The sequence below is a fragment of the Pecten maximus genome, chromosome 16 (assembly GCF_902652985.1).
Source record: "Pecten maximus chromosome 16, xPecMax1.1, whole genome shotgun sequence".
NCBI classification, from domain to species: Eukaryota; Metazoa; Mollusca; class Bivalvia; order Pectinida; family Pectinidae; genus Pecten; species Pecten maximus.
Genome location: NC_047030.1, coordinates 4,192,126 through 4,206,543, shown reverse-complemented (window position 1 = coordinate 4,206,543; position 14,418 = coordinate 4,192,126). Strand labels below are relative to the sequence as shown.

Here is a 14,418-nt window from a genome sequence, read left to right as displayed (position 1 = left end):
GGTTTCCAACCATGTATAGAAGTGATTTAATGTGGAGTCCTGGGGTCAGGTAGATATTTTAATGGAATAGCTCTGAGAGGATAATAAGATTTATTTTCTTTATTACCAATCTATTTTAAAATTATTTTTAAAATCATTTTAGCTGCTGCTTTTCCCCCTGTTAAATTTCCATCTCAGCAAAATATACATACTCTACCAAATGTAGGGGAGTAATGTTGTTCTGAATATAAAAGTGAACTGTACATAATTGAATAGTTGGTACATCATCTGTACAATAAAATATTTAGACATGCTGTACTGAATGTAGATGCATAATGATGTGTTTGATATAAAACTGAACTGTACATACTTGTCAATGAATAGTCGGTACATCATCTGTTCAGTAAAATATCTAAACATACTGTACTACATGTAGAGGTGTGATGTTGTTCTTAAGTTCAGTCTTATTATTTACTTACTTGAATAGTCAGTACATTATCTGTTGTAGAAAATATGAGTGAGATGTTACATATTGAATAGTCAGTACATTATCTGTTGTAGAAAATACGAGTGAGATGTTACATATTGAATAGTCAGTACATCATCTGTTGTAGAAAATACGAGTGAGATGTTACATATTGAATAGTCAGTACATCATCTGTTGTAGAAAATACAAGCGAGATGTTACATACTTGAATAGTCAGTACATCATCTGTTGTAGAAAATACTAGTGAGATGTTACATATTGAATAGTCAGTACATCATCTGTTGTAGAAAATACGAGTGAGATGTTACATATTGAATAGTCAGTACATCATCTGTTGTAGAAAATATGAGTGAGATGTTACATATTGAATAGTCAGTACATCATCTGTTGTAGAAAATATGAGTGAGATGTTACATATTGAATAGTCAGTACATCATCTGTTGTAGAAAATACGAGTGAGATGTTACATATTGAATAGTCAGTACATCATCTGTTGTAGAAAATACGAGTGAGATGTTACATACTTGAATAGTCAGTACATCATCTGTTGTAGAAAATACAAGCGAGATGTTAGCTAATATGAGTGCTACAACAACCTTGGAGGAATTCTACCCGGCCATTGCTATAGGAACTCTGATGAGGATAATCCGTGACTCTACACTGTCCCAGCACCACACCATGGGCGTACAGGCGATCACGTTTATCTTCAAAAGTTTGGGCATCAAGTGTGTGCCCTACATACAACAGGTCATCCCAGCATACCTCACTGTTATACGCACAGCAGAGTCAAACTTTAGGGAGGTATGTGTTTATTTGATACGCCATTCAGTTGTAATGGAAGAAGTAATGAAATATACCTGCCCATACCGGGCGTCTAACTTTTGCTCTCATGGCAAACATCCCACCACTAGGCTAAAGGGAAATTCCCACTAGTCTGAGTTAGTAAGGCGACTATATACTCTATACTCTTACACAGTTAAAGGCTCATTGTCATGGTATATCAAATTATTGGACTTGTTTGTTAAATTTTATAATACATAACCACAAGTGTATTGTTATAATAGTCTTCTATTTTATCAGTGTAGCTGGAGCTTGAAACATTTTATGCGTGTAAAAAAAAGATTGGCAACAAAGTAGTCCATAAAATCTTATGAAAATTTTCATTGACATCTTTTGTCATATTTTTTACCTGAATTACACACGAGGGATACACATGGCACATGATAGGAATTTTTATAAACAGACAACTTTTGTCATATTTCAACCTGAATTACACACAAGGTATACACATGACACATGTTTGTTTCTTTTCAGTTCCTGTTCCAACAACTAGGAGTAATAATCGCCATTGTGAAACAGCACATCAGGAATTACTTGGACGACATCTTCAGTCTTATCAAGGTCTGCACATATTAGTTACCTTTGTGTTTTCCCAATTAGCTGATACAGGAGTTATGTCCCTTTATGTCTCTATGTACTGTTTGTCTAGAATTATGCTGCTACTAATTAGGGCTATTCTATTAAAATGTCTACACATTGGAAGGTTCGAAAAATGAAAATAAGCTGTATTTATCGTATTGCATAGTTAACAAGCAACATAACCCAGTAGAGCTTTTATAACAACACCGCTGAGGGAACAAATATTGTTTTAAATGTTGGAAGAACACCCACGTGGGGAAAACCAACGTGCCATCGGTGGGGAAACTACGAACCCAGCAGACATCACCCTTTACCGCCATTGCGGCTCGAAACCACTTTCTAGGGAAGAGTGGTCTGAAGCTCAGGCAAGACTGCACTGACGACTGTCAGTGCATTAGCGATCACGGCTACCAAGGCACCCGTTTAAGTTTTGTATTGTTTTACGTCCTATCAACAGCTTGACAACCTAACAACAGTGTAATGACATAGAATAATGTACTGTTGTAGGACTATTGGACACCAAACAGCTCCATGCAGAACACCATTATTCTACTGGTGGAACAGATTGTCACCGCCCTGGGAACTGAGTTCAAGGTCTACCTTCCCCAGATTGTACCGCAAATGCTCAAAGTCTTCATGCACGACACAAGCCAGCATCGTGTTGTCACTGCCAAGGTTCATAACTTACTGAAACTTATTCGTTGAAGTGTGTCCATATGTCCATGATAAGCATTTGTACAGGATATCTCATGAGCCCTGTGACAGATTTATTTTATTAGTCACAGTGATTATAAGTTTTCTCTTTGTCTCTCTTGTACTTAATACTATGTGACATGAAAGTTTGTCAACACTTGAGGGATTTTTTTTATCAAACTTAAGACAATTACGATGGATCATAAAATTTTGAACAAGTTCCAAGTTTAAGGGTTGTTAGGTCAAAGTTAAGGTCATCCTTACTATTTTAGAAACCATTGTCAGCACACTAGCAGTTTCATTCTTTCAGAGGTATTTTAATCAAAAGTCACAGAGACTAATTAGGGACCATTATATTTTAGACAAGTTTCAGTTTCTGGTTATTGGGTCAAGGTCACCATTTCTATTTTTAGAAAATCTTTGTCAGTGTTCTAGTAGCTTACTAATGAATGAGTTTGATAAACTTAAGACACTTATAAAGGACCAAGATAATATCATTCGAGTTAGTTTGATAAACTTCAGACACTTAGTAAGGACCATGATAATATCATTTGAGTTAGTTTGAAAAACTTCATTCATTTATAAAAGACCATGATATTAATATTTTTTGAGTTTCAGGCTGGTAAGGTTGTTGCCACCGTTACTATTTCTAGGAAATCCCCCTTCAATTTGTATGATTTCTCAGTCAAAATACGAACTTTACAATTGTTTGTATCATTACATTAAAATCAGAAACCGTACAAGTTAATTGTATACTTTTCATTTTCTCAAATTAACACCTAAGGACAACGTCTATATAATTTATTGCAGTGTAGCTAGTGGGGGTCGGTAGGGGACATGTATCACTTTTAGCAATGTTCAGTTTGCCTGTTGATGAGGGTGTGGGAGTATATATTCTTGAGCAAACAACATTACACTAACATCTTATCTATATATTTCATGCAAAATCACTTGAGTTTTGTTTTCAGTATTAAAGTGGAAGCCAGGTATAATGTTTTTCACTTTGTCTGTTCACCAGAGGGACATGTTATCATTTATCTGTTACACAGGGGGACATCTTATCATTTATCTGTTACACAGGGGGACATGTTATCATTTATCTGTTACACAGGGGGACATGTTATCATTTATCTGTTACACAGGGGGACATGTTATCATTTATCTGTTACACAGGGGGACATGTTATCATTTATCTGTTACACAGGGGGACATGTTATCATTTATCTGTTACACAGGGGGACATGTCATCATTTATCTGTTACACAGGGGGACATGTTATCATTTATCTGTTACACAGGGGGACATGTTATCATTTATCTGTTACACAGGGGGACATGTTATCATTTATCTGTTACACAGGGGGACATGTTATCATTTATCTGTTACACGGGGGGACATGTTATCATTTATCTGTTACACAGGGGGACATGTTATCATTTATCTGTTACACAGGGGGACATGTTATCATTTATCTGTTACACAGGGGGACATGTTATCATTTGTCTGTTAAACAGGGGGACATGTTATCATTTGTCTGTTACACAGGGGGACATGTTATCATTTGTCTGTTACACAGGGGGACATGTTATCATTTGTCTGTTACACAGGGGGACATGTTATCATTTATCTGTTACACAGGGGGACATGTTATCATTTATCTGTTACACAGGGGGACATGTTATCATTTGTCTGTTACACAGGGGGACATGTTATCATTTGTCTGTTACACAGGGGGACATGTTATCATTTATCTGTTAAACAGGGGGACATGTTATCATTTATCTGTTACACAGGGGGACATGTTATCATTTGTCTGTTACACAGGGGGACATGTTATCATTTATCTGTTACACAGGGGGACATGTTATCATTTATCTGTTACACAGGGGGACATGTTATCATTTATCTGTTACACAGGGGGACATGTTATCATTTATCTGTTACACAGGGGGACATGTTATCATTTATCTGTTACACAGGGGGACATGTTATCATTTATCTGTTAAACAGGGACATGTTATCATTTATCTGTTACACAGGGGGGTATGTTATCATTTGTCTGTTACACAGGGGGACATGTTATCATTTATCTGTTACACAGGGGGACATGTTATCATTTATCTGTTACACAGGGGGACATGTTATCATTTATCTGTTACACAGGGGGACATGTTATCATTTATCTGTTACACAGGGGGACATGTTATCATTTATCTGTTACACAGGGGGACATGTTATCATTTATCTGTTACACAGGGGGACATGTTATCATTTATCTGTTACACAGGGGGACATGTTATCATTTATCTGTTAAACAGGGACATGTTATCATTTATCTGTTACACAGGGGGGTATGTTATCATTTGTCTGTTACACAGGGGGACATTTTATCATTTGTCTGTTACACAGGGGGACCTGTTATCATTTATCTGTTACACAGGGGGACATGTTATCATTTATCTGTTAAACAGGGGGACATGTTATCATTTGTCTGTTACACAGGGGGACATGTTATCATTTATATGTTACACAGGGGGACATGTTATCATTTGTCTGTTACACAGGGGGACATTTTATCATTTGTCTGTTACACAGGGGGACATGTCATCATTTATCTGTTACACAGGGGGACATGTCATCATTTATCTGTTACACAGGGGGACATGTCATCATTTATCTGTTACACAGGGGGACATGTCATCATTTATCTGTTACACAGGGGGACATGTCATCATTTATCTGTTACACAGGGGGACATGTCATCATTTATCTGTTACACAGGGGGACATGTTATCATTTATCTGTTACACTGGGGGACATGTCATCATTTGTCTGTTACACAGGCGGACTTGTTATCATTTATCTGTTACACAGGGGGGCATGTTATCACATGTGACCAAAGTTTGGCTGTATAAGTAATGGGTCTGATAATGTTTAAACAAAATGCTGGCTATTCATTATGCATGGTGTATAGCAAGGGATCTTTAGAAATGTTGTCAACATAATTTAATCTCTGAGAGTTGAGAATGTATTCATTTTAAATGGTATGATGAACATAACAGTTTTCACTATTTCACAGTTGCTGAATGCCCTACAACTGTTTGGTGCTAACCTGGATGATTATCTCCACCTGATTCTGCCGCCAGTGGTCAGACTGCTGGATGGTTCAGATGTTCCACTTCCTGTCAGAAAGTAAGTTGTGTCACCAGCTAGGAGATGAGTTCCCCATAGGATACTGGAATAGATTTGGGTATCCGCTTTCCTGTTACATCAGTATACTAGCTAGTGGGGAAGGGAAACTTGGAGTACTCAAAGCCTTGTCTAGTATCCTAGACATTTGGGAAGGGAGTGCGAAAATCTTATCTTGCCAGTTTATAAGGATTTGCTTATTATTGGTAGATAATTATATATATATGTTTTTATATGTTTGTTTTAGAGTGGCTTTAGAAACGCTTGACCGTCTGACTTACACACTTGACCTGACAGATTATGCATCACGGATCATCCATCCCTTGGTTAGGACTTTGGACTCCTGTCCAGAACTACAGCCAACAGCTATGGACACACTGTGTGCCCTGGTGGTTCAGCTTGGAACAAAGTTTGCCATTTTTCTTCCTATGGTCTACAAAGTTATGACCAAGAATAAAATCATGCACCAGAGATACACAATCCTGACCTGCCGGATAATGAAGGTACAGCCCATTCATTATTTGATTATTTAGGTCTATTACAATGAGGGTATTGTTTTGTTGACAGCCCATTCATAATTTGATTATTTAAGACTATTATTAGTCCCCTACTGGTGAAACTTGGGAAATTATAGGTTTCCTCCTGTAGCGTCTGTCTGTCTGTCTGTCCATCCGTCTACTCAGTTTTCCACACTATTCACAGCCATGCTTAAAGTTTGCTGGTGAAAGTTGGTACTAGGTAAATTCAGTGTGGTACATACAGGTTTTGAAGGATGGATGATACAATGGTTGCCGTGGTAATGAAAAGGAAGCCTCTAATTGGTCAAAAATATAGATATAGTTCAATTCTGATGAAATTTGGTATGTCAATGATTCATGATAATTCAATTCAAATACAACTTTGACTTCCATCGTTGGATATGATAAAAATGGCTGCCATTTTGCAATCTTTAGATTGATGAAAATTTAGCTGTTCAATTTTGATTAAATGTGGTGTTTAAAGGTATTATGACTTCAACTTCAGGAATAATACTGTCACAGTGGTTTCTTTAAGCTTAATTATCAACTGAGGGGGGAGGGGGGTTAGATTTTGTGACTTCTGTAATGGGCCCCTTTACATTAAACACTTGTTTAAGACTGAAGGTAAATTTATATTTTATCATTATATCATTATATTATTTGTTAGTGTACCATATTATAATAATTATGCAGTAAAACTGGTTTATAATGAATTTTAGTGGGAAAAAATAGTTCAGAATCAGAGATTTGAATGCAATATTTAAAACTAGCTAATGTCTTCTTGGACTTTTAGCTCACAGAAAACTGTAAGCAACTTATAGAGTGATATACAGTTTCCTCATACAAATGACCTTGTCCTATTTTCAAAGTTAGACGGGCCAAAAAGATCTTATTCTCAAATTATTAAAGACCCCAGGTACTCATCTTTGGCCAGTAGATTCCTACCATGGAATGCTATGAAATTCTTCATCCTCATATAAATGACCTTGACCTATTTTTATTGGTAGAGCTCTACTATAGCTGAGGAGGAGGAGGACCCAATGTTGTCTAGTCATCGAAGGAATAAGATGAAGGTCTCGGAAACGGGGGAGGCAAGCATTGAGGTTGCCACCATTAAGAAACTACATGTCAGCTTTCCTAACCTACAGAAGGTAATACAGTAAAGGCATATCTATACTGAAATCGCACTAGGGTGCCATAGTCTACACTAACATATTAGTCTAATATGTACTGAATTTACACTAGGGTATTGTAGTCTATCTGTACTGAATTTACACTGGGTATTGTAGTCTATCTGTACTGAATATACACTAGGTTTTTTCTTCAAAATTAGGTCACTGTGTCATCTTTTCCAAAAAAGTGTCAATAAAGAATAGCATCCCTATCTATCTGAGTGTTTGGAGCTAAGGCTGCAGTATGTTGGTGTAAGCTTTACAATACCCTTAGTAATTTCAGTGATGACTTACTCAAATCTCTCAACAATTAAAAGGAATAAAGTAATTTCAGTGATGACTTACTCAAATCTCTCAACAATTAAAAGGAATAATTTCTTGACAGATCATTAATTAACTAGACCATCGTGCTTCAAGGCCATTGGCCTCTTGTTAATTTCCATACTAACTAGAAATTTTGAATTTCCCAAAATGAGAAGGTAATACTAATGAAGTGTTACAGAGGAATAAGAACTTTTCCTCATATTCAGGCACTTGGTGCTGGACGCCGAGAGTCCAAGGAAGACTGGATGGAGTGGCTAAGGAGACTGAGCATTGAACTTCTGAAGGAGTCTCCCTCGCCTGCTCTCAGGTCGTGTTGGGCCTTAGCTCAGACGTATAACCCACTTGCTAAGTAAGTCCTCCTCCCCATCCCTCAGATAGTGTCTATCATGTCAGACCTACAACCCACTGACTAAGTAAGTCATCCTCCCCATCTCTCAGATTGTGTCTATCATGTCAGACCTACAACCCACTGGCTAAGTAAGTCCTCCTCCCCATCCCTCAGATTGTGTCTATCATGTCAGACCTACAACCCACTGGCTAAGTAAGTCCTCCTCCCCATCCCTCAGATTGTGTCTATCATGTCAGACCTACAACCCACTGGCTAAGTCCTCCTCCCCATCCCTCAGATAGTGTCTCGTGTCAGACCCACAACCCACTGTGAATAATACAATATCTATTTACTGTTGACAGGGACTTGTTCAACGCAGCGTTTGTTTCGTGCTGGACAGAGCTGACAGAGACCCAGCAGGATGAGCTGATTCAGAGTTTAGAACAAGCGTTGACCTCTCAGGAGATTCCAGAGATCATGCAGACCCTGCTTAACCTGGCAGAATTCATGGAACACTGTGATAAGGTAAATTTTCAAGCACTCACATAATTATTCTATCTCTCCCTATTGTTTGTGACTTCTGTTAAGTACTATGTATGGCAATTAAATTTGATATGTAGGTTAATTGAAAGGCGAACAAGTCAGATCAGGAGGAAAATAGACATTTTGAGTATTTTGAAAATTGGCTAGAACACAGCTAGTTCTGCTGACTTGCTTTATACACACATGTAATAAACTCTATCATAATACTAAAAGTACTTTTAAATTTGAGGTGATTTTTTGGCTCATTCAGTCAGATTTAATTTTGTTTCTGATTTGTTTTTGTTTTCGTTTTTTATCATTATCTTTTAGAGCAAAGAACAGCAAGACATAAATGCGTGGTTAGTTTTATATTAGAGCTTTACTTTTTAGATATCCCAAGTTTTATAGTTGTTTAACCGTCACTATGTTTCAGGGTCCCCTGCCCCTGGATACATCCTTACTAGGGGGTCGGGCCATGAGGTGCAGAGCCTATGCTAAAGCCCTGCACTATAAAGAGGAGGAATTCCATCGGGGTCCAAACACTGAAACCCTGGAAGCCCTCATCAGGTTAGATTTTATATTGTTTTTTTTCCTACTAAAAAGTTCATATTAAAACAAGGCTCAATTCTCAACCAAATGTAAAACAGAATAGTATACTGTAATATATATGGTTGTTTTTGTTTGTTTTGTACTTCAGTATCAACAACAAGTTACAACAGCCGGAGTCAGCAGCTGGAGTTTTGGAGTATGCCATGAAGCACCACAGGGCTGACCTGGTGAGTGGTAGGGCATTTACTAGTTAAGGGAGATAACTCAGCCCAACGTGACATTTACCTTTCATAATAGGGATATGATGTGTCCTGTCTCGTTAAGATTCATGCCATACCTTGAGAACCTCTCAATAGATTTGATTGATATATATTTACACCATAGTATCATAACACCAATGTCTTTGTATAGTAGCAGGGGCATTCATATAGAAATTTTCTAGTGCTCTAAATTTTGTTTTTCACTGGTAAAAATGTAATAATTAAAATTGAAATAACTGAAGGCTTTGAAATATTAAAAATAGTGTAACCTTAAATGAAAAATTGCAGAAAATCCAAGAGGGTTGGTATGAGAAACTACATGAGTGGAATAAGGCCTTAGATGCTTACAATCGACGACAAGAAATGGCCGCTGATGACATCAATCTTACCCTTGGGAAGATGCGCTGTCTAGAAGCACTTGCAGAATGGTATGTACCTGATCCAGGCTTGTCTCTTCTTTAAAAGTATCCTAATGATTTACTCTTAACAGTCACACACACAAATTTGTTATATGGTGAAGATTGGAAATTTAAAAGTGTGATAAATTGTCATTTCATATTCCTTTGCTGTCTATTTCTGAAAATTTAAAAATTCCTTCCCAAGATAACGTTGGGTTGATTATAAGGTTGTATGTACAGAAATCTCCTTGTCGACACTCATATGATTTCCTCAACAGATTTATGTTTGCAAAATAAGATACTACTGACATGTAGCCAAAATTAAGATACTTGTCTAGAAAAGTGTTGAAACAAAGGCAAAATATATATAATATATGTACATTGTATAATGCTCGTGAGCAAAATGCTCAAATACACAATTTGTGTTCAGATTAAAACACTATTGATGAAAATTCTGATATCTGAATTAGTATTTTTTTTCGATGATTTGAAGGAGTTTTGGAAAAACCTCAAATGAGATATTATTTTCAATGTTAAGGTTTTCCTTTTAGACTGCTATTTTATGACTTAAGCGAGTTTCAAGGATGTTGGTTTTAGCATAGATCTCACGCATGTAAAATCCCATGGAACTTTATATCATACAGGAAACGAGCATATTTACCAATAAAATAAAACTACCCCATAGTCTTAATCAACCTGCATCTCTCCGTGTCCATCAGCATCAGAAATCTCTAATTGTACACGAAAAGTTCATGTGTCAATAATGTTAATCAAGGAAGTTACTTTTAACAGTAACTGATAATATATAATTGAAAATACCATCAAGAAAAAAAGTATGGCCTGTTTCATAATATTGTACATTCTTTAGATTCTTTGTGCTTGAAATTCTGATAAAACATTGCAAATTGGAACAAAACAAAAAAAGACAACATTTACATTGTCCCAAATGGTCAATTATGTCATTAAGAGAAATCATGATAATGGTTACACATTTCAGAATTAAATATTCTTGTCTGATATAAACTATTCCATCTTTGGAGAACAAATCCCTTTATTTTGTCCCCTTTCATTGGATATAAGTTAAGTTCATAATGGATGCTGGCAAAAACAATGCCTCTATATCCATATCTAAAAGACTTTGTCAGGAGATTGTTAAACATTATAATTCATACTAAAATTTATATGTATCACAGTTTAGATGCTAATTTGAAGATCTATACTAAAAGTGTTTCTCATTTTCAGAAGGCGCACAATTTTTCTATGCCAAGGCGGTCCATAGACACAATATGAATAGTCCTCTGTTTCTTTCTTTCTTCTTCTTAATCTTAGGAAATGTTTTTGAGTTGATGGTCAACTGTTAATTATCCTTGAACATTATTATAAGATGTTAATTCCACATTGTGTTAAACAGGAACCAGCTCCACCAGATTGCCTGTGATAAATGGCCTACAGTGAGTGATGAAAACCGTGCAAAGATGGCCAGAATGGCAGCTGCTGCATCCTGGGGACTTGGTAAGTCTATCTTCACAAAATATACCTGTCTGTCTTCACAAAATATACCTGTCTGTTATCTACACAAAATATACCTGTCTGTTATCTACACAAAATATACCTGTCTGTTATCTACACAAAATATACCTGTCTGTTATCTTCACAAAATATACCTGTCTGTTATCTACACAAAATATACCAGTCAATTGTCTACACAAAATATACCAGTCTATTATCTACACAAAATATACCAGTTTATTAACTACACAAAACTTAATAACGACTTTAGAAAACAAGAGTTTACAAATAGCAGAAGTTTGCACAGTTGTCTCCTGGTCATGTAGCTCAACATCATTTGAATTTAAAGTTCCTTGGTTTGTGACCTTGTGTGTGACCTTGTATTACAGGTCAGTGGGACAGTATGGAGGAGTATATTTGCCTTATCCCGAGGACGAGTTACGATGGTGCATTCTACAGAGCTGTGTTCGCCTTACACTCTGAAAACTACCAACTAGCTCAACAGGTAGTAATAATGAGTGTTGGAAATAATGGTGACATTTCATGCCTAACAATATAAGCTGTTTAAATCAGGGAAAGAGGATGGGTGTGCTAATGGAAAACATAAATGGGGGGGGGGGGGGGGGGGGGGGGGTTACTTTTTCTACCTAAACTTCACATGGAAATTTTTCTCTGTACATAGTTTTTGTAAGAAGACCACTTACATGTTTTGTAAGCACACAGTATTGTATTGAGAAAAGAATGTCATATCAAAACAAGAAAACATGCTAAAAAATCAACAACAAAAGTCCGCCTCCAACAGAAAAAGGAATTAAATCATTAAGCTGTTACAGTTCGTACAGATATGTGTTTTTAAAATGTTGTTTGACTGAATAGATGTGGTTTTGCAGTGTATTGACAAAGCCCGTGATATTTTGGACACAGAGCTGACGGCCATGGTCGGAGAAAGCTATAACCGTGCATACGGGGTAAGTCTTCAATCCTTTATATATAATGGACATACCACATAAAACACAAATAATGAAAGAAGACAATTTTTACACATGCCCTGTCTAGGTTTCAAGCTCACACTTTGACACCAAATTGCCTTACCAATAAATATGGTACCTAGGTGGACTGCAGTGGAATTGATGTTGACACTCGGATGTGTAATGATGATATGTAGATGTGTTTGATGATATGGTAGTTTACGGACCAAGGTCATAACATAAATATGCAGGGGTCATATTTCTATTGTAGGCTATGGTCAATGTACAGATGTTGTCGGAGCTGGAGGAGGTGATTCAGTACAAACTAGTGCCGGAGAGAAGGGAGACAATCAAGGCCATGTGGTGGGACCGATTACAGGTACGACAATGTGTTTCCAGACAGGGATAGTCCTGTGTCCACTGGTATAGCCCTGTTTTCTCAGAAGCTGAAATATTTTAATTTGCAGTTGCTGTGGGTCAATGGAATATAAATGCAATATATCAAGTGATTCACACTGCTGGGATGAAATAATGAAGATATCCCTAATACCCATTGGATGAAATAGTAAAGACATCCCCCAAATCTGTTATTAATAAGTCCCTCAAGCCTTTTAAGGATGAAATATGGATTTAAAGAAAATTTGTGTGTGGATTACTCTGTGAAACATTTTTCTATAATGTTTCGTCCAATTAAATTAACTTTAAAATAATTGTTAACAATGAAATATTAATACTCGGGGTAGCTCTAATTATGGATTAATAATAAAAAATGTTTGTCCTCAGGGGATTTGGTTATATCTTTGGGTTTACAGAAGTATATCATTTGTTGTTTACAGGGATGTCAGAAGGTGGTGGAAGATTGGCAACGCATCATCCAGGTGCGCTCACTGGTTGTCTCCCCTGTTGAGGACATGAAGACTTGGCTCAAGTACACCAGCCTGTGTCGCAAGAGTGGACATCTTGTATGTGCCTTATGTCTTTACAACATTGAATATTTTTGCTTTAAGTTGTTACATTGGAAAGAAAGATTATAAAATATTTCATATATTTGAGTATTAAATTAGCATTCCAAAAAGAATACTGGTTTTTTTGCAGTCAGATGCCTTAGTTTTAAACCGAGACTGAATAAGCTTAACTAAATAACACAGTGAGTGAACTTATTAGTTTGTATGCTGTCGTATGTGATATTTTCAAATAATATAGCCTGTGTTTTTTCTATATCAAATATTCTTTACAAACAGAAAAAATAATCTGACCAACCAATCCATTCAACCTTGATTGTTTCAAGGAATAGATATTTTTGACAGACCCATTCAATTGTTTTGAACACTATGAATTAGCATTAGCATTTTCGGAATAGCTGATAGAGTGGCCTTAAGTAAGTAGCCATAAGCTACTCCAGACCATCAAATATATTGTTCTTGTTCACTTGATAACTTAACAGTTACTGTGCCCAACACTGGAATTTCTACCCCAAAAAAGTATGTAAATTACATAAGGTTTTACTGTGTTGTTCTGTATTGTTTATAGGCATTGTCCCACAAAATGTTGGTGACATTGCTGGGAGGTGACCCAAGTAAGAGGGCGGACCAGCCAATACCTACTGTCAACCCACAAGTCACCTTCGCCTATATGAAACACATGTGGAAAAGTAACTTGAAGGTAAGTGGGGATGGAGTACGATTCTCTGGGTAACAACCGGGGTACGATTCTCTGGGTAACAACCGGGGTACGATTCTCTGGGTAACAACCGGGGTACGATTCTCTGGGTAACAACCGGGGTTCGATTCTCTGGGTAACAACCGGGTACGATTCTCTGGGTAACAACCGAGGTACGATTCTCTGGGTAACAACCGGGGTACGATTCTCTGGGTAACAATCAGGGTTCGATTCCCTGATGATCAGATGTGAACATATAGGTGGTCGCCTCTCTGGGTAACAACCAGGGTTCGATTCCCTGATGATCAGATGTGAACATGTAGGTGGTCGCCTCTCTGGGTAACAACCGGGGTTTGATTCTCTGAGTAACAACCAGGGTTCGATTCCCTGATGATCAGATGTGAACATATAGGTGGTCGCCTCTCTGGGTAATAACCGGGGTTA

At 37.1% G+C, this 14,418-nt stretch overlaps 1 protein-coding gene across 1 annotated transcript in view; it reads left to right on the top strand.

Moving 5' to 3' along the window:
- LOC117314650 (serine/threonine-protein kinase mTOR-like) overlaps positions 1-14,418 on the top strand; it is a 49,959-nt gene that overhangs the window by 19,482 nt on the left and 16,059 nt on the right. The window contains exons 22-38 of the mRNA XM_033868725.1: positions 1,020-1,267; positions 1,781-1,867; positions 2,393-2,560; positions 5,658-5,770; positions 6,015-6,270; positions 7,293-7,436; positions 7,988-8,130; positions 8,472-8,634; positions 9,065-9,198; positions 9,329-9,407; positions 9,729-9,868; positions 11,250-11,350; positions 11,737-11,852; positions 12,238-12,315; positions 12,587-12,694; positions 13,152-13,277; positions 13,846-13,977. Of these exons, the coding sequence (XP_033724616.1) occupies positions 1,020-1,267; positions 1,781-1,867; positions 2,393-2,560; positions 5,658-5,770; positions 6,015-6,270; positions 7,293-7,436; positions 7,988-8,130; positions 8,472-8,634; positions 9,065-9,198; positions 9,329-9,407; positions 9,729-9,868; positions 11,250-11,350; positions 11,737-11,852; positions 12,238-12,315; positions 12,587-12,694; positions 13,152-13,277; positions 13,846-13,977 (2,336 nt within the window). The remainder of the gene's footprint in view (positions 1-1,019; positions 1,268-1,780; positions 1,868-2,392; positions 2,561-5,657; positions 5,771-6,014; positions 6,271-7,292; positions 7,437-7,987; positions 8,131-8,471; positions 8,635-9,064; positions 9,199-9,328; positions 9,408-9,728; positions 9,869-11,249; positions 11,351-11,736; positions 11,853-12,237; positions 12,316-12,586; positions 12,695-13,151; positions 13,278-13,845; positions 13,978-14,418) is intronic.